The sequence below is a fragment of the Cetorhinus maximus genome, chromosome 5, assembly GCF_964194155.1.
Source record: "Cetorhinus maximus chromosome 5, sCetMax3.hap1.1, whole genome shotgun sequence".
In the NCBI taxonomy this organism is placed as follows: Eukaryota; Metazoa; Chordata; class Chondrichthyes; order Lamniformes; family Cetorhinidae; genus Cetorhinus; species Cetorhinus maximus.
The window spans coordinates 68,920,516-68,941,833 of NC_135883.1; the positions used below are offsets into that span (position 1 = coordinate 68,920,516).

The 21,318-nt window shown below is 43.8% G+C and overlaps 1 protein-coding gene across 4 annotated transcripts in view; it reads left to right on the plus strand.

Annotated features, from left to right (window-relative positions):
• Nucleotides 1-21,318, plus strand: part of LOC144680703 (signal-induced proliferation-associated 1-like protein 2) — a 637,588-nt gene that overhangs the window by 180,915 nt on the left and 435,355 nt on the right. For all 4 annotated transcript variants that reach the window (XM_078541960.1, XM_078541959.1, XM_078541961.1 and 1 more), the window contains exon 3: nucleotides 11,340-13,239. In XM_078541960.1, coding sequence (XP_078398086.1) covers nucleotides 11,733-13,239 — 1,507 coding nt within the window. In that variant the 5' untranslated portion in view covers nucleotides 11,340-11,732. The remainder of the gene's footprint in view (nucleotides 1-11,339; nucleotides 13,240-21,318) is intronic.

Below are 21,318 nucleotides of genomic sequence, written 5' to 3' on the forward strand. Positions count from 1 at the left end.
CCTAGCGAGGTGAAGTTTAGAAACAGTGTGTTTATTTTTCCCAGAGATCACTGGTGAAACTTAGTGCTATGAAAGGGTTTTATTATCAGGGAGATAAAGTCCAAAGACATAGTGAAACAATGGGTACTTGCATTCAAAGAGAAAGATATGTATAAAAAAGGAGCAAGGGCTGTGTGTAGGGGAAGGCTTTTTTAAGATCTCACAAGTGTGTGTAAAATCTTTTAGCATCTGTGCCTCAAGCTGCTGTCTTCAAAGGATTGAAGTTAAGAAAACTCACTTGGAAGTCGACTTGTTCAGGGTATCATGTTTCTTTGCCTGGGTCTTTTAAAATCTACGAGTCTTATTGTTGCCTTAACGAAAGTGTAACTGGGAGTTAGATTGATTAGGGGATTTAGAAATTATCATTGTAGTAATTTGTAGATCTATGTATTTAAAGTCACTTCTTCTATTAATAAATGTTTAGTTTTGTAAAAACCAATAAGTCTTGGTGGTCTTATTACAACTGAATTCAGGACATGCATCTTAAAATTTATACAAATTGCAAAACAAGTTGTGGCAGTTGTTTCAAGTTTCCCTTTGGGATTTGAAAAACTCAGCATTTACCATTGGCTGTGCCATAATACACAGAAACAGATGGTTCTGCTACGTGGGGGTTGAGCAATTCTGAAGAGCTGCAGCTTATCTCAGTAAACCATGAAATGGTGGCAATGTCACTGAAGGTAGTATACCCATTAAAAAGTACCCTCCGGTCAGAAGCAAGAATGTGATTGCCAGAGTCAGAGCCTACAGATTGGGTAAATTCCATCATTGTGAGAGATAATGAAACAATAACAACAGGGTAATTGTATTAGGAGATTTCAACTTTCCCGACATTAATTGGGATAGACATAGTGTTAAGGCTTGGATGGAGTGGATTTCTTGAAATGTGTACAGGAGAACTTTTTAGGTCAATACGTAGAGGGTCCAACAAGGGACGGCGCAGTGCTGGACCTAATCTAGCCGGACAGAGGCTGAGGTGGTGGTGGGGGAGCATTTTAGTGATAGCGACCACAATATGGTACAGTTTAAGTTTGTTATGGACAAAGAAATAGACAAGTTGCGAAAAAATGTTTTGGATTGGGGGAGAGTGGATTTTAGTAAAATAAGGCAGGATCTGGCCAAGGTAGACTGGGAACAGCTACTTGTGGGGAAATCTACAGAGGAGCAGTGGGGGGCGTTCAAAAAGGAAATGGGGAGGGTACAGGCTCAACATGTTCCCTCTAGGGTGATAGGAAGGAGTAACAAGCCCAGAGAACCATGGATGACCAGAGATATTCAGGTTACGATGAGAAGGAAGAGAGAGGCTTTTAGCAAGCTGGATAGACTTGGGTTGTTTTCGTTGGAGCAGAGAAGACTGAGGGGTGACCTGATCGAGGTGTACAAGATTATGAGGGACATGGACAGGGTGGATAGGGAGCAGCTGTTCCCCTTAGTTGAAGGGTCAGTCACGAGGGGACATAAGTTCATGTTGAGGGGCAGGAGGTTTAGGGGGGATGTGAGGAAAAACGTTTTTACCCAGAGGGTGGTGACGGTCTGGAATGCACTGCCTTGGAGGGTGGTGGAGGCAGGTTGCCTCACATCCTTTAAAAAGTACCTGGATGAGCACTTGGCACGTCATAACATTCAAGGCTCTGGGCCAAGTGCTGGTAAATGGGATTAGGTAGGTAGGTCAGGTGTTTCTCACATATCAGTGCAGACTCAATGGGCCGAAGGGCATCTTTTGCACTGTGATTCTGTGATAATATGCAAAACCAAATGAATGGGTTGCAGTCAGATATTGAAATTCTCAAGGCCAACATTGAAAGATACACGCAGAGCTCTTGACAGAAAAGGAAAGAGCTAATACGGAAAGTTCAGGCAGATAAGGAACATTTGCAGAAACTCCTAGCTCTTCATGTTGCTTGTGGACTGGTGCATTGTTGCTCATCACCTGACTGCGGTGCAGCAGTAAATGTGGTCCCTTTGGTGTACATTCTCATAACAATTGGGTCCTAGCTCTTTACGAATAATATAACAAGCCAAAAAATTTACACATTCATTTTAAGGGACAGAAAATCTCAGAGGGTTGAGTGCATAAGTTCCATTTATAATTCATGCCTTCCTTCTGATGACACTGATTCTCCAAACACTGCCCTTTCCACCCTCCTAACTTCATCAGTTGTTTTCCTAGTTTTGTCATGTTCCTGTGACACCAGCAATTTCTTTGCATTATACATAGCTCTAATTCCAGTGTTAGTATTAAAATAAAGTTTTAACCTCATCCTTTAACAGTGCTTTAACCAAATTAGCACTTTATGATCTATATGCAATTCTCTCTATCCTGGGGTGGAGGGCAACATTCCTTTTTTGTTATGTGGATCCTTCAAATTTGCTTTCAGTGAATCCCAGTCACTGCTGATATGAATGGTTTAACTTGTTATCTGATCACGTGATCGAAAGTTCCCGTTATCTACAAAGGTAGTTTCCTTCCATCACACCGTTGTGATAATTGCGAACTGCAGCTCGTTATTGGCTCATTTTTCTACATTACAACAGTGACTACACTTCAAAAGTACTTCATTGGCTGGAAAGCTCTTTGGGTATCCTGAGCTTGCAAAAGGTTCTGTATAAATGCGAGTTTGTTCTTTTTATTCTCCTTGATGATCTCTAGCTTTGTAACCTCAGCTTTAACTATCCTTGCCATATACTTTTGTCCTTCGTTATCTAGGAGTCGAGCACTCCATTATGGAAGCACCATGTCCTCTGCTTTGACAGTGCAATCTATTGGGTAAGACAGAAGGAGGAACCTCCAACTATGTACTAAACTGCTTATCGTGGAGTATGAACACTGGCTTAGGCCAGTTGGGCTGAATGATCTGTTTTTTGTTCTATTTTTCTGTCAAGGTTTGGTTCCTAAAAATCTTTCTAGTATGCTACAGTACACCTGCCCATGGATACTTTCTTACTTTGGTAAGTTCCCGTTTCAACTTATGAAACTTGAGCCAGAAGAAATGAAGCGATGTTTCATGGCATTTAAAATAATCATATTACCACTATTTTTCATGGCAACATGACGTTTCAAGCACAACAGATCTCCAAAATAGCAGATTGAATGGGTTGCTGCAAAAAACCCCACAGCGCAAATAGTTTGTTTCAAATAACAAGATGGCAATGTTTGAGAATAGTGTTAAATGACAATACTAAAGTGAGATGTGGTTTATTTTAAACTTCCTGACAGGGAACAGCATCAGGGCATGCTGAAAAATGTGTGTTCCATCTGAACGAGGAACTGAACATGGAGGTATCATTATTTGAAAGAATTACTTTTCTTGTCTCCTGATCACAGACAGTTGACATCCTAGAAATTTAGTAAAAATGTGTGGTCGTCTGCCAATTTAATAAGAGGAATTCCTTTTGGCACACTCCTCTAAACCTGTTCAACTCTTGAAAGTCATTGTGATGTATAGTCCTATATTTTCTCATGCAGTAAAATGTCTCATGAGCATCATTAAAGATACAGTAGATTTCACCTGATCCAACTGGAAGAAGGTACAAAGTGAGGTTTCAAAATCTGCAGATGACACAAGACTTGAAACTATTGTGAACTGTGAGGACAATTAGAGAGATTTCAACAGGGCATAGACAGGCTAGTGAATGGATGGACGTGTGGCAGATGAAATCTAATGCAGTGGTTGTGAAGAGATACATTTTGAAAGGAAGAGTGAGGAGAAGCATAAAATAAAGGGTATGATTCTAAAGGGAGTGCAGGAACAGAGGGACTGGGTGTGTATGTGCACAAATTGTTGAAGGTGGCAGGGCTGGTTTAGAAAGTGGTTAATAAGGTATATGGGATCCTGGACTTTATATAAAGAAACAAAGTAGAAAAGCATGGAAGTTATGGTGAACCTTTATAAAACAGTGGAGCATTATGTCCAATTCTGGGCACCGCACTTTTAGCAAGGATGTGAAGGCTTTAGAGAGAGTGCAGAAAAGATTTCCGAGAATGGTTCCAAGGGTAAAAGACTTAGGTTACGAAGTTAGATTGGTGACCCTGGGGTTTTTCTCCTACAGGGTAGAGAAGGTTAAGAGGAGATTCAATAGAGGTGTTCCAAACCATGAGGTGTCTGGACAGAGGAGACGAGGAGAAACTGTTTCCATTGGCAGAACGATCGAGAACCAGAGGCCACTGATTTAAGGTGGTTGGAAAAAGAACTAGCAATGACATGAGGAGAATCTTTATGCAGTGAGTGGTCAGGAAATGGAATGATTTCCTGCGAATGTGATGGTGGCAGATTTAATTAACGCTTTCAGACAGGAATCGGATCATTAGCTGAAGAGAAAACATTTGCCGAACTACAGGGCAAGGGCATGGGAGTGGGACTAGCAAAGTAGCTCTTACGGAGAGGTGACAGGGATACGATGGATCAAATGGCCTCCTTCTGTGGTGTTACCATTCAATGATAATATATGCTGTGTTAGTTGAAATTGCTTAGTAGTTAGCACATTTTCTAATTTTCTCAGAACCAGCAGCATTTCAGTCAAAGCTGGATGAAATGGCCAGAGCATGGGGTTTATGTTGAATGGGGCTCATTCAGTACAGCAGCTTCTTAAAGAAGACTTTTTTTGACTCATTCAACAGCACAAAGGAATGTGTAATGAAATGCCTGGGCCTGAGTTTCATGAAAGATTCCTGTCACAATGGCAAACTGCAGAGCTATTATTAGCTCAAGGCTGAGAAAGATTATGCATTTAGCTGCTGTCTCTATGTACTCTGAGGTATATTAATGCATCCTGTGGCCGGGCTGCGAAGTAAATTGCTTTTGAGCAATATGTGCACTGATTCTATGGACTTCTGCTGTATTAACAGACTGCTCAGCTGACAAGTGCTAATAGGTCAGGTCACTTTTTTAAAACACGAGTTGTTATGTGGTTTGAATTGGGTATTTTTTCTTTTAAAACAAGCTAGTGGCATTGGTACAAAGAAGAATTAAGCTGGCAGTAAAGTAGCTTCCTCAGGAAGACTCCTTTTTTCCATTTCTTTCCTTCCACTCTGCATTGATCCATCACAGGTGGAGGAGGCATTGGGGGTGGTATATCATTCATAATGACATCTGTCTCCCCAATTCAATTATAGCAAAATTGAGTTATTCTTTTTACAGAGAGCATGTTGAACAAGAAAGTGGGTTTTTCTCTAGTTGTAGAAAATGAGAATTTCAAAGGGTAAGCTAAAGTGATAATGGCACATCATGTACCCAAACTCTGAGGGGAGAATAAACAAGCTGGGGATTGTTGCACTGGAGAAAAAGGAATGTTCCTTTTTAAAAAAATTTACTGTGCTCGCTGAGCACTGTGGCAAAGGAACTCTTCCCATTTTGGGCAAAGTGTGTCAACATCAGCCATAGCAGAGACAGATGCAGAGTAAAGCTCCCTGAACTCTGCCTCAGCAACCTACCTTAGAAAAAATGTCTGCACTGCAGCAAAGCAACATTTTTTTTCTCATCATGTGACCTTTGAGTGAGATTGCCATTTAATACTGAATAGGGTAATATTTATATGATAAGCTCATGTTACTAGGAACGGTAATGGACCAGCCCAAGCTCACATTGGACTCTTGGAGCCAACAGCGAAGACTCTTATCTGATCAGTCTGGGCTTAATTGAGCCCAGGTCATAGAGGTGAAATGCCACTGAGTTTCTATCCTATCATAGCAATCATTTCCTCTTCATTTTTAAGCTTTCAAGAGCTATAGGTAAACTAACTGCTAATAAATTGTTTTAACAAGAGACGTAGACTCCAGCGCAGGAGAGTGAATACACAGCGTTGCCTTAAATACTTCACATGGGAGGTGATGAATGGGCTGCGATTGTTAGAGAGACTATAGAAGTAGATTTTGTCATCAAATTCATGAGGCAAGTGAACAGATTTTTTTTTGTGCAAAAGTACTACTCAGATAGCATAAAGGAGTATAATGTGGCATTTTTTTGACATTTGACACCAATCATGAGTTTTACATGAGTCCATTTTTGGGTCCTGTGCTTTTAAGCTACCATTTTAATATGTTCTTGTTGCTATTCAAGAAATTATTTTATGACATAGAGTCCATTTTCAGTGGTCGTGATTGCTGTGGCTAGATTTAGGATTGGAAGTGAAGAGTTGGTAGGTAGAGAAAGAAAGCATCTCCAAGCAAAATAAGACTTAATGCACTTTGTAGGTATAAGACAGTGGCTTGGCATGACAACTGTTTGCCTGATGGCATTTTCTTGCTGTAGCTGAGTGGCCGAAATATATCTAGATAACTCACAAAATGGAATAATAAATGTGTTTTTCACAGGGAACATTTGGGATTAAAAATAAGTTTCTGCTGCACACCAATTCTCCAGGCTTTGCTACAAAGATACTGTGGTACAGCTGGAGTTACTGAGCCATGTGATATGGTTTGTTGATATCTATGTCTCCTTGGATTACTGCACAGCAGGAAATTTAAAAAGCAAGAGGACAAGCAGATCGGAAATTGCTTATTTTTGCTAAATTGGACAGTGGATTTTCTTCTACAAGAAGCAGTTGTTCATTGAGTTTAACATTATCTGTACAGCAACACAATAACCAGTGCATTGGAGGAACATCTTGAGGGATTCCTCTCTTCCTCTATATATCTCTACCCCACCCTTCAGCACAGCTCACTCTTCCACAGCCAGCTGACTGAGCAGTGGGATTAGACTGCCAGCTAGCTTGCCTGTCAATGTAAATGAGTGGATCTTTCATATATGTCATCAAGTAAATGAAGTGAATAACACACCAATGCCCACCCAATATACAATCCATGTGAAAATTGTTTCTAGTTTAGTGTAATGGCCTGGTGGAAAACTGACAAAACTTGCCAAACTGAGGGTGATGACAGTTGCTGTTGAGCACCCTGAAATATCAGTACTTTGGGCTGAGTTGAACAATGAACCACCTGCACTAATAAGTCACCCAGTAATTTTTTTTCTCATGTTGTTTCTCTTGAATCAGAAGTTACTATGTTTAAAACAATAGCTCTATTATCAACATGTGATAGTAAAAGGATTACAGCAAGTGTGCAATTTACAGGAAGTGCAAGTTACATGCAAAACTTATAAATATTATCCATCAGCCTGTCATAATGTTGCATTTGGGGAGCTAAGCCCAGTTATACTCTTCAAGTTGAGCAGGATGAAAGGGTGGAGGTTGGCAACTGGGGAAGGTTGTACAGGTATAATTCAGTTCCATTTTAAAGTCACCTGTCCCAATTTTTATATTTCCATCATAGGAAGGTTCCTATGGGCGTAAGAACTTATGTAAAATTATCATGCTCTAATTACATCCTCCCACCAGTGATAGTGCTGCAGTGCCTTTACTGCTGAGAGGGTGTAATTATAGTCTGACATTGTAGGTTATGTTATAAATGTAGACATAGGGATTGATGATGTAAAAAGTTGGCTGGAGGTATGTGAAGAAGTGGAATTTTGTGCATATATTTATATGTAGTTTACCCACAAATTGAGGTAATGACTAATGTATTCCATTTCCTGTTTTTTAAAAAACCCTTTTCTGTTCCTTTCACATTTGTACGAATTTCATATTTAAGAGTAACTATATGCTATTTTCACATTGTGTGTAACCTGTAGTATAATTGATTAGACATCATACTTGGGGCTTATTTTATATTTGGAATAAACATTGTAATGCACCACACCCTGCTTTTTAAAGGTGATTTTGGAATTATGAATTCAATTAAGTAATCAATATCAATTTATACTGCACTAAAATGTTGCCTGCCCTTGAATGTGAAATAGCATTGACACAATATTCGTGAGGATTTGGCTTTTCCACACCCATTGGCATTGCTGAAGCAAACTGCTGAGGAAGAGGACCAATGAAAGAGAAAAGTAAAGCCTAAATGTTATTAGCATGTGTTTCTGTTACCTTTGTTCACATATTCATTTGATAATTCACTGCAACTATAAAGCATTTCATGGGGTCTACATTTTCCTTAAACATAATACCTTTTTTCTTAAACAGTACCTTAAAATAGTGTACATCTGTGAAATGAAAAAATATGTAGCAGACTTATGCAGTCTTTGTCAATGTGTTGCAATAATGAAAACATTACAAGAAGGGATATGACATAAACTGTATGCTCTCCATTAGTGATGGAGTTGTGAAAGTATATATATCAGAAGATTGCAGTTGGGAGGTTATGTTAGTGTGCTGACAATACAAGCTTTGAAACATTAATATCAAACTGGAGGGTTCAAACTGTCTCACTAAGTGACGAATGCAAATATTCTGAAAGTGTTAGTTTAAAGTTGAATGTAAAGATCTAGGGTGTTCAGTCATTCAGTAAGACTATTAAATTAATGAAGTATTTGGCAGGTTTGTTGTAAATATTTTTTAAGACAAATAATAATATTGCAGTTCAGTATGGAGATGGCATAGCAAAAGGAAATGCCAAATTCCACTAAGATAAAATCAAAAAACTGCGGATGCTGGAAATCTAAAACAAAAATAAAAATACCTGGAAAAACTCAGCATGTCTGGCAGCATCTGCGGAGAGGAACACAGTTAACGTTTTGAGTCCGTATGACTCTTCATCAGAACGTTGAAGAGTCATTCGGACTCGAAACGTTAACTGTGCTCCTCTCCGCAGATGCTGCCAGACATGCTGAGTTTTTCCACGTATTTATGGTGTCCACACACACACACACACACACACACACACACACTCTCCCCCCCACACAGACACATTCTCCCCCCAAACACACACACTCTCCCCCCCCCCACACAGACACACTCTCTCCCCCCCCCCACACAGACACACTCTTCCCCCCCCCACCACACAGACACACTCTCCCCCCCGCCACACACACATTCTCCCCCCCACACACACTCTCCCCCCCACACACACACACTCTCCCCCCCCTCACACACACACACACTCTCCCCACCACACAGACACACTCCCCCCACCCACACACACATACACTCTCCCCCCCGCCAATCTCACCCCCACACACACACTCTCCCCCCCCCCACACACACTCTTATTCTCCCCTCCTCCTTCAAACTCTCTCCCTCTCGCACTCTCTCCCCCTCTCTCCCCCTCAAACCAACTCACTCTCCCCCATCCCTCAAAGCCTCTCCCTCACATCCTCTCCCCAACACCCTCTCCCCCTCACGCACTCTCCCCACCCCTCACGCGCTCTCCCCACCCCTCGCGCGCTCTCCCCACCCCTCGCGCGCTCTCCCCACCCCTCGCGCGCTCTCCCCACCCCTCGCGCACTCTCCCCACCCCTGGCGCGCTCTCCCCACCCCTGGCGCGCTCTCCCCACCCCTGGCGCGCTCTCCCCACCCCTGGCGCGCTCTCCCCACCCCTGGCGCGCTCTCCCCACCCCTGGCGCGCTCTCCCCACCCCTGGCGCGCTCTCCCCACCCCTCGCGCGCTCTCCCTCCCACTTACCCTCATCGGCTCCCTGCTCCTGGGCTCCCCGGCCCTCAGCTCCCCGTTCCTGGGTTCCCCGGCCCTCAGCTCCCCGTTCCTGGGTTCCCCGGCCCTCAGCTCCCCGTTCCTGGGTTCCCCGGCCCTCAGCTCCCCGTTCCTGGGTTCCCCGGCCCTCAGCTTCCCGTTCCTGGGTTCCCCGGCCCTCAGCTCCCCGTTCCTGGGTTCCCTGGCCCTCAGCTCCCCGTTCCTGGGTTCCCCGGCCCTCAGCTCCCCGTTCCTGGGTTCCCCGGCCCTCAGCTCCCCGTTCCTGGGTTCCCCGGCCCTCAGCTCCCCGTTCCTGGGTTCCCCGGCCCTCAGCTCCCTGTTCCTGGGTTCCCCGGCCCTCAGCTTCCTGTTCCTGGGTTCCCCGGCCCTCAGCTCCCCGGCCCTCAACTTTCTGCTTCTGGGCTCCCCGGTCCTCAGCTCCCCACCTCTGGGCTCCACGGGCCTGAGCGCACTGCAGCCGGTGTCTGTTGCTCCTCAAGTCACAGATTGTTTCTATCCCACTTTTGCTGATGATAGGCTCATTAGTGAGTCTATGGAGGAGCAGCTTCATGCAGAACCTCCTATTAAAACTTACCTGTTTGACTGGGATTTTGAACAGTGGCTCCGGGGGGGCCGCATAGAGGGGCTTCGCGGGCCACATCCAGCCTGTGGGCTGTACGTAGGGCAAGCCTCTTCTATAGTTAGTTTTGTTTAAAGCCTGTTGACAAAGCCCCAGTGCCCTGCACTTTTGGTACAGCTTGGGAAGGGATTGTGCCATGAATCAGAAAATATTAGTACAGAGAATACTTGGCTCAGCTTGAAGCAGCCATTATGTTCATGTAAAATTAACTTTGCTGAGACACATTTGATTCACCATCACCCACTTTTCCTTTGGACAAACTTTTCTGCAGTACAAATTATTTTAAAATGCTGAAATTTTAACACTTCCTTAGTCGAGGAATTTCATGAGATTAGAGATTTCTGTTGGTGATAGTAGCAAACAAACATTTAACAGGTTTGTAACATTCTTCTGCTATTGTTATGCAAACATTCGGACTCGAAACGTTAACTGTGCTCCTCTCCGCAGATGCTGCCAGACCTGCTGAGTTTTTCCAGGTATTTTCATTTTTGTGCCGAATTCCACTGTTCTTCAGTGAATTCCTACTTTTGATTTTTTAAAACTTCTTTTCACTGAGATTTGGCCATTCATGGTGGTTTGTATATTTTATACATTTGAACTATTTATTTATGAAAACTGAAAGTTTTTCATTTTACTAGACTAGAGACCTGGGTTCAAATCCCACCATGGCAGTTGGTGGAATTTGAGTTCAAAAAATAATGTGGAATTAAAAGGTTAATGATGGCCATGAAACCATTGTTGATTTTTGTAAAAACCCAGCTGGTTCACTGATGCCCTTGAGGGAAGGAAATCTGTTGTCCTTACCTGGTCTGGCCTACATGTGACTCCAGACCCACAGCAATGTGGTTGACTCTTAAATGCCCACTGAAATGGCCAAGCAAACCAGTCAGCTATATCACGATTGCTAGAAAGTCTATAAGGAATATGGACTGCAGTGCTTCAAGAAGGCAGTTCACCAACACCTTGAGGGCAATTAGAGATGGGCAATAAATGCTCGCCTAGCCAACAACATCAATATCCTATGAACGAATAAAAAAAAATTACTGTCATTGAATTGTAGTCTATAAGTGTCTTAATTCAGTTTCCAACGTTCTATGAAATGCTAGTTATTTTTCTTAGTTTAAATTCTTGAAGAGATTTTGGTATCCAATGCAGTCGCACTAATTGCAGCTTTATTTGTTTGTTTTTGTCCCTGTAGATCCTTAACCAAAGTCCACCTCTGAAACTTATTGAAGCATCTGTCGTGTAGACCATCTTTGCTTTGAGCTGCTGGCCCACCGAAGGTATTGATGGCAATAAGTGACATGCAGTGTGAAGAAGTGAGCACAGACGTAAGAGGGGCACAGGATGCACAGCTCTGACTACAAGTTTTATTGATCCATCTAACTGCTGTTCAAATAATTTGAATGTGAAGATGATGCACTGAATTTAATTTTTTTTTATCAAACTGTTGCAACAATTAAAGCTAGCTTTCTTTTGTAAATGGAATTCGTTCCAGCCTGGGTATATTGTTAATACTTCACAAAATTGACCATAATGTAATGAAGCGGACTTGGTCACCTTTAATTAAGAATGGTTGCTTTTTCCCTGAATGGATATGAGTGACAAAAAGCAAGTACACGAAGAACAACCTCATTCCAGTGGTGCTTCAGGATTCTCTACAGAGTCTGCTAGAAGTATGCAGTCTGATGATTTCTTTGCTAGAAAATACAAAGTCATTAATGGTAACATGGGACCTCCCATTGCTTCTGGTACGCCTTGCAAATCTGACAACAGTAGTCAGGTTAATGGAACACCTGCCATGCCAAAGATGGGTGTGAGGGCAAGAATCTCTGAATGGCCACCAAAGAAAGAATTTCTAAAAGAGGGAGCAAATAGTAACCTAATGACATGGGATAGCAGGTCATTAGCCAGTTATGATAGTGTATCCATGATGAGAGCTAGTCAAAATGGACAGAATGACCAAAGCATTGAAGGTCTGTCTGAGGAAAACCCAGATATTACTGAAGATTTGGATTTTGCAGATGCAAGATATGTTTTCGGAGACCTCTTCAGGTCCCCACAGAGGGGACTTCACCCAATAAGACAGAGGAGCAACAGTGATGTTACTATCAGTGATATAGATTCCGAAGATGTTCTTGATCAGAATGCAGTAAATCCAAATACAGGTGCTGCTCTTCATCGTGAATATGGAAGCACTTCTTCAATTGACCGACAGGGAATAACTGGTGACAGTTTCTTTGCTATGCTTAGAGGGTACAGAAGTGAAAGTGAGGACCAGAGGAGCCCTGGCCCACTTGGGCTTAGTGATCTATTGCGCTGTGATTCTGGAATGTCGCCCAGCCTACAAGCAGCAACTCAGATTTCTCGAGCTGAATTTGTCAGAATTTCTGGATTTGATTATGTGGATAGCCCACTTTTTTTTTGCAAAGATAGAGACAAGTCATTCAAACGGAGGTTGAAACCTGAAACAATAGAGGCATCTCTTTTTAGAAAATTGAGAACTGCAAAAAGTGAACATGAGGCTTTAAAGTTCTCTTTCGAGCAGGAAGAGAACAGACTGGAGAAAAGCAACCAATTATGGATGTGCCATAAATGTTTTGCACACTATGATGTCCAGAGCATTTTGTTTAATGTAAATGAAGCGATGGCAAATAGGGCTAATGTAGGGCAAAGGAAAAACACAACCACTGGTGCTTCTGCAGCTTCGCAGCATCCAATCCCAGGAGGCTACCCTGCAAACTGTGAGTCTCCAACAGGCAGCAAAGAGGAACTAAATTCAAAGGAGAATTTGGATTCTGATGAGGGAGATGGGAAAAGCAATAACTTGACCTTGGCATGCCCGTATTTCAGGAATGAGATTGGAGGGGAGGGGGAGAGACGCATTGCACTTTCCAGGGCTAACTCCTGTTCATTTACCTGCAGTGAAAGTTGCTCCTTTGAGTCCTCACTCAGTTCTCATTGCACTAATGCAGGTGTATCAGTATTAGAGGTACCAAGAGAGAACCAAGCAATCCATCGAGAGAAAGTGAAGCGATATATCATAGAACACATTGATCTTGGAGCATACTATTATCGAAAATACTTTTATGGGAAAGGTAAGCTGGGTGTTTTAAGTAAGTCTTGACCTTCAGTTTTATATTACTCGATATTTTTGTGGTATTTCTCAGCAGAAGGTTCAAATTCACATCCTGCAGCTATGATTGTTTGTTCCACTTTTTACTACTTCTGTCTTGGCTCTAATGTCTTCCACTCTGTCTTTCTGACTTGGAGACTCTATCTTGTTACTCTGACTCTTTCACTCTGTATGTTTATAGTCCATGTTCTCTGCTTCTCTTTGTGTGTTTGTATATTTCTTTGGTCTTCAGTGTGTGTCTTCAAAGAGCGTTATCTTAAAGTTAGAGCCAGGTTATTCAGTAGTGAAATCAGGAAGCAGTTTTTCACACAAAGGCTATTGGAAATCTGAAACCCTCTTTCACCCCTCCCTAAAGATTATGGATGCTGGGAGCCATTTGAAACTTTCAAGACAGATTGATAAATTTCTGTTTGGTGAGTTGGTCAAGGATTATGGAGCAAAGGTAGGTAACTGCATTGAGGTACAGATCAACCATGACCTGATTGGCAGAATTCAAGGAAATAAATGGACTACTCCTTTTCTGTCTTTGAAAAATTGAATGAATGATAAAGACTCCTGTATCAGATTGAAAATAGATTTTCTAACAAAAAAATTGCAAAAGATAAAATAGCAATGCTAATCCCTGGGAATGAATAGCTGATTAAAAAATGTTTCAGAGCTAATTGGAAGTAGAGCAGTGGGCCTGGTATGGAATTGCTCACTAATTTGAATACGTTTTTGAAATAGGGTTAGAAATACCTGGCAGAGCAGATTGCTTGCTTGCTATTGTAGAATCCACCCCATTTTCAGCCCATTGATTTAACTAGGATGTACAATAAGCAAGCCATCTACTCTACTAGATTAAAGGTGGTGAATGTGAAAATTACATCTAATAACTTTGGGGGAAAAAAATGAAGGATGAAAATTTTTTGGTAAATATATGTTGAGTGATTCAATAAAATGATGACAAAAGAAATGTTTACCCCTTTTTAGATATGGTAAATTGGAAGTTTTATACAAATGGGAGTGTTATGCCAGGTAACCTTTTGAGGGACAATTCGCCATCACTGGGAGCAGTCTAGGTTCTGACACTTGAGAGGGTCTAGCAGTATCTTGAAAGAAGAACTTGCGTTATAAAACTCCTTTCATAGCCACATGGCATTCAAAAGCACCTTACAGTCAATTAAGTACTTTTAAAATGTAATCACTGGCAGCGTAGGAAATTTGTGCACAGCAAGACCCTGCAAACAACAACGAGATAATGGCCAGGTAACTTGTTTAAGCGATGTGGGTTGAGAGATAAATATTGGACCCAGGAATCCAGAGAGAACTGCCTGCTCTTCCAATAGGATCTTTCAAATTCACCTGAGAGGGTAGATGGGGCCTCTATTTAACACGTCATCCAAACGATAGCCCCTCTGATAGTGAAACACTCCCTCAGTACTACACTAAAAGCATCAGCCTAAATTTTGTGCTCAAGCCTCTGGAGTGGGCTTCACATTCACAACCTACTGAGGTGGTAGTGCTGCTACTGATCCACACTCTTACGGGGCACCCTAGAATCTTGGGGGCATTGGGAAAGGGGTCCGTAGTTCAGGGAACAATATGGCTTGCAGGGAGCTTTTGTGATGTATTGAGGAAGGTATACCATCTGGGAACTGTTCTCCGATCAGTGAGAAACTGAGTGATCTGCAAGGTTTTATGAGCATAAAGAGGTACTCCTACAATTTATTAACGGACGTGATGAAATTCAAGAGAAAAGGATCCAGCTGGATTGGGAGAGGAGTTTAAGTGGGGGAATGTGATGTAGGAGAGACAGAGTGTCTAGCAGAATTGGGGTGGGTGGAGCAGAAATTGCTTGGATTTTAAAATTTTCAGCAGAATTGGACCTAAACAGCTTTACCCTCTTTCAGATCCTAACTCCCTATCATAGTCATGCCTGTCTGTCCTCTCCAACCCAGCTGCAAACCCTGTTTACACATATCCCTTTCAGCTGTGTTGCCCCATTCTCAGCCTGTTCATGCCTTTTAAGGTTTGATATAAAGAAACCAAGCATGATTGAATTTGTGAACTTAAACTATGTTAATTAACAAATTTCTTACACAAACAAAAATTACAATGTTCAAAAATTGTTATTGTAAAAATGCCATTTTAAAAGCGTTTTTGTTTCAGACTTGAGGCATTTTTTCAAAAAGTACTGAATGATGTCACTGGTTTTTCAATAAGTTGTGAGATTGAAGGATTGACAGTTTTCCCATTATAAAATGTTCACTTAGGATTTTTTTCACTTATGATGTCCTTTGAATGTTCAAATATAAAAACGTGACAACAGGAAGTGAGGTTAATATACAGAAAGTTAACATTGTAATTAACATTGTTAATCTTTAAATGTAGGTATGTAATATAAAGATAGATCTATACATTGAATATAGAGGGTTCAGAGTGAACATGAAAAAAAAATTATGAACAACGAAGGGTATGAGAAGAGACAGCTAACATAAATAGGAATCCAAAAGTCATCTTTAGGAATAAAAATAGTAAAATGGTGGAAAGAGGAGAAGTAGGGCAGATTGGGGACCAAAAAGGAGATCTACATATGGAGATAGAGGGCATGGCTGAGGTACTAAACGAGTACTTTGTATCTGTCTTGAGGAAGAAGATGCTGCCAAAGTCATTGTGAAAGAGGGGGCAATTAAGACACCAGATGGGCTATAAATTGATAAAGGAGGCATTAGAAACGCTGCCTATACTTAAAGTTGATAAGTCACCAGGACTGGATGAGATGCATCCAAGGGTACTAAGGGAGGAAGTTGCAGAGGTACTGAACTGGCCATAATTTTCCAATCCTTCTCAGATACTGGGGTAGTGCCAAAGAACTGGAGATTTGCATATGTTACACCCTTGTTCAAAAAAGGATGTAAGGATAAACCCAGCAACTGCAGGCTATTTAATTTAACCTTGGTGGTGGAAAAGCTTTTAGAAATAATAATCAGGGAAAAAATTAACAGTAGCTTAGACAAGGTAGGATTAATCAAGGAAAGTCAACACTGATTTGTTAAAGGCAAATCATGTTTAATTTGATTGAGATTTTTGATGAGGCAGCAGAGTGGGTTGATGAGGGTAATGCAGTTGATGTCGTGTATGCAGATTTCCAAAAGGCATTTGATAATCTGCTGCATAATAGGCTTGCCAGCAAAGTTGAAGCTCGGGGAATAAAAGGGGCAGTGGCAGCACACATACGAAGTTGGCTGAGTGACAGGAAACAGGGTAGTAGTGAACGGTTGTTTTTAGGACTGGAGGAACATATACAGTGGGTTTCTGCAGAGTTGGGAACTAGCGTTACTGCTTTTTTGATCCACATTAATGACTTGGACTTTGGTGTACAGGGCACAATTTCAGCATTTGCAGAAGACACAAAACTTGGAAGTATTATGAGCCATACAGAGGATAGTGATCACCTTCAAAAGGCAGGTTGGTGAAGTGCGCAGGCATGTGGCAGGTGAAATTTAATGCAGAGAAGTGTGAAGCGATTCATTTTGCTAGGAAGAATGAGGAGAGGCAATTTTTTAATTTGTTCATGGGAATTGAGTATCCCAGACAAAGCCAACACTTGTTACCCATCCCTAATTGTCCTTGAAAGGCAGTGGTGAGCTGCCTTCTTAGCACTTCTTAGTCCTTGTGATGTAGGCACCCCCACAGTGCTGTTAGGGAAGGGAATTCCAGAATCTTGACCCACGACAGTGAAGGAGTGGCGATGTAGTTCCAAGTCAGAATGGTGTGTGGCTTGGAGGGAAACTTGCAAGTGGTGGTGTTCCCATGCTACAGCTTCCCTTATCCTTCTACGTGATAGAGGTAGCGTGTTTGGAAGGTGCTGTAGAAGGATATTTGGCAAGTTGCTGTAGTGTGTTATGGACAAGAGGGGGGGTTTAATTTAAACAGCTCTGATTTCTCCTCTCACCACCTGTCTGTAAACAGAAAGGTGTTTTTGATTTTTGATTTCCCCCTTTACTAAGTGGTGGCTATTTTATCAACCTCTCAATTTTGATGTGATCCAATTCTCTATTAATAACCCCACAGCAAACTTGAGATAGGGTGAACTAAACGGGTTAGTTTATTTTACATAGACTCAGAACACGGGAAGGGATGTCGCTACATAGTCCTTGGTACACTCATACAATAAAAGAGGGATAAGGAGAAGAAAGAGGTACAGGGCAAAGACCACAGAGAAAATAATAATGATTGTTTCACATGAGTCCAGAGGCCAGAATCAAAGTCTAATGGTGTATTCTTTCACAGAATCAGCAGGGGGAAGACTGATGCTGGATAATCCACTTTTCCAGAAGAGATGACTTCCCCGATAGGATAGGTACATAGAGATGATTTAGTCTTGTAGGCACTGGTACAGAAGGGGTGGTGGTGGGGATCATGTGACATGACTCCCACTTCTTTACCTTGATTTGGACAAAGGATGTATATTCCTGGTCTGGATTTTTGAGATGGTTAATGTTTCAACCATTAATAAATTCAACAGAGATTTCCTGGTCCTTTGAACTCGCGGATGGGTCGTCTCTGTTAGCCAGGAGTTTGGCCTTAGAAATATAAATGGTCTTTGTACAACTCCTTGGGATTTGATCTCTGCAGTCACAGGGGCATTAGCACCTCTTCAGAAATAACGACGTTTCTGCTGTTCTGTAGCCACAATATTTATATGGTTGGGCCAGTTAAGTTTCTGGTCAATTGTAACCCCAGGATGGTGATGGTGAGGGATTCAGCAATTCTCAGATTGTTTCAGTATATAAAATAAAGGGTGAATTTCTAAAGGGGTGCAGGAACAGAAAAGACCTAGGGGTTTATGTGCACAAATCATTGAAGCTCTCAGGGCAGCTTGAGAAATTGGCTAATAAGGCTTCTGAGATCCTGAGTTTTATAAATAGAAGCATGGGGCAGAATCTTGTGCTTGACGTGCGGGAGGGCAGGGCCCCGCATGTCAGCGCGTAAAATGACGCACGGTGACGTTGGGCGAGCATCCCGATGTCACCGTGCGCCATCGCGATATTTCGTTGGGCGGGCGCTATGAAGTTCGACGCACGCCTGCCATTAGTTAACAGACTAGTTAAGGCCCTTAAATCGGCAATCGATGCCAATTTCCAGGCCCCTGTGCGATCTTTGGGTCAGCGCACGGGCAGGCGGGTAAGAGACTTTTTAATAAAACTCATCCATGGGCGGGATAAGAGGGCTCAGTGGGGTTGTCAATCTGGTCTGAGAGTATTTATTGCAGAAAGCTTTTTAAACTTGCCTGTGTGATCTGTAGCAGTTCAGAACGAATTCCAGCAGCTTTCTGTGTACTTTGAACCTTCAGCTCAGCACTCTGCAGTCAGTAATCGTTATCGGGCCTGCAACTTTCCGGAGGCCTCCCTTTAGCCTGGGTATGGGTTCTGACATGTCCACTGGAGGTAGCTCCTCTGAGGAGGAAGGGAGGGCTAGAATGGGGAGGCCAGGAGTGCACAATCAGCCTCCAGGGGAGCCACCTTTGGGAGTACAGGCGCAGGCACAAGGGGTGCAGGGCCAAGAGGTTGCCCAAGGTGGAAGGGGCTGCAGAAGATGCCACTATCCTGCTGCCAGGGTATACAGGCGGCGAAGCAACTACCTCAATATGATTGAGGTGCAGTGCCGAAGGATGCTCCAACTATCAAGGAAGACAGTCAACTACATCTGTCAGATGATTGACCCTGAGATCTCCCCTAACTGTGTGGGTGGACACCCCATGCCAGTGGCTCTGAAGGTCACAGTTGCCCTCAACTTCTATGCCTCTGGCTCCTTCCAGGGGTCGGTGGGTGATCTTTGCGGTGCCTCCCAATCAGCTGTCCTCATTTGTGCCAAGCAGGTTACAGACATGCTCCGTTCAGGCATGCATTGACCTTCCATCCACTTCTGCTGTGACCTGGCAAGTCAGATACAGCGAGCCAGAGGCTTTGCGGCCATTGCTGGCTTCCACCGCGTCTAGGGTGCAATAGGCTGCACACATGTGGCCATCAAGGCGCCAGCAGGTGAGCCTGGTGCCTTCGACAACAGGAAGGGCTTCCACTCCATGAACGTGCAGATAGTGTGTGATCATAGGATGCTGATTCTACATGTCTGTGCAAGGTACCCAGGCAGCTCCCATGATGCCTACATCCTCAGACACTCCCAGGTGCCGGGGCTTTTCAGTGCCCTGGCTCGGCTTGATGGATGGCTGCTGGGTGACGAGGGTTATCCCCTCAGAAGGTGGCTCATGACACCTCTCCACCATCGAATATCAGAAGCTGAGCAGTGCTATAATAGGTGCCACGCCTCTACAAGGGCTGTGGTGGAGAGAGCCATTGGTCTTCTTAAGATGCGCTTCCGATGCCTAGACCGCTCAGGAGGCACGCTCCAGTACCCCCTAGATTGTGTCTCAGTGATAGTGGTAGCATGCTGCGCTCTCCACAATCTTGCTCTGGAAAGGGGGGGACGCAGTGGACGATGAAGACGTTGATGCAGTGGATGCAGCTGCACACGATGAATCCAGCACTGATTCTGAGGAAGAGGAAGCACAGGGGAATGCTGAGGGGCTAGACGCTGACCCAGGACTACACCAAGGAGGCAGGACACCCAGGAGACTTTAACCCAATGAATCTTCAGCTGGATCCACACAAATGGATCAGGAGACCAGCCTTGCCTGGCGCTTCCATACTCGGCACTTAAGTGTTACATCTGCCACTTCATCAGCTGCAACTAAGGGCTTTGGACATAAACTTCAATGTCCAATCAAATACCCATGACATGTATGAAAAACATACAAATGCAGAACAAAGGAGCCAGCTTCGGCCATGGTAATACATCTGGTTTTAATTTTCACCATCATAAAGTCACGCAAGGTCAAACCAAAACGTTTTCAACCATAAACCAATAATAACTCCCTAATCTTGGGCCAACACAAAAGCACCAGTGAGAAACCCGTGGTGTGCCTAAGGTGCCTTATGCTTTTGTTAATGGGTGGTACATCTTGGTGCTGCCCCATCGCTCGGAGTGGATTCTGAGACAGCCTGCTGACTCTGTTGTCCTGTTGGCCTCGATGACCTTGATGGCCGTCCTCTGGCCCGTGGAGCCTGTGCTGGCCCCGCCTGGGAGGGAATGGCCAGTTCCACAGCTGGTATTTCCCCAGTTGTTGCAGCCTGACCGGATGAAGCGGTCACTGGGAGAGGGGCGGAGCAGCTATTACCCTCATCCGGAGCACCGTGAGAGGAACCCGCAGATACGGCAGGCAGCTGCTCTGCTGACCTGAGGTCACCCCGGACCTCCCTGCTCATCGTGGATGGATGGGCAACGAGCTGGGAAGCTTGAAGCCCACATCATCTCCCAAATTGGCAATAACCAGCTGTGGCCACTGGCACTGTGAGGGCTTGCAGGTCCGAGTGTAACCCCAGGAGAAGCTGCTTGTTCTCCTGGAAGCCCCTCTCCACGAGAGTCGCCACTCTCTCCATGGAGGAAGCATGACACTCTGCCATGAAGCTCACTGCCTCACTGATGCTCCGCGTGGACTCCTCCAAGACGGACACCAAGTCTCATGTATCACAGTCTCATGTATCACTCCCAGATGCTCCCGCACACCCAGCCGCACTTCGTGCAGCTGCTGCGTTACAGACGACTCCAGAGGCACATCAGTACGCCCTGACAGCATGTGCCTGGTCCCTTGCAGTCCTCCGACTGCTGGCGCCATCGGCACTCTCTGAATCTGCCAGCTCCTCCAGCGATTGTGAAGTGCTCTCTCCACTGTGCCCCAAGACACTAGCCGATGTTGCAGTGCCCACCGATGTGCTAGTATCTGCGCTGGTGCCTGCCTCGCAGAAATGGTGTGACGCAGGTGACAATTGAGGGCCCTCAGGTGTGAGAGGGGGCATCTGGAATTCCTCATGGCAGACAGACCCTGATGATGGTGACATGAACAACAAGGACAGTGGATCAGTTAGCGTGCACACAGTGACACACTTCATCCCTTTCCCCCGGCTCATTATGCGCTCATCCTTCCAGAACCTATGGAGAT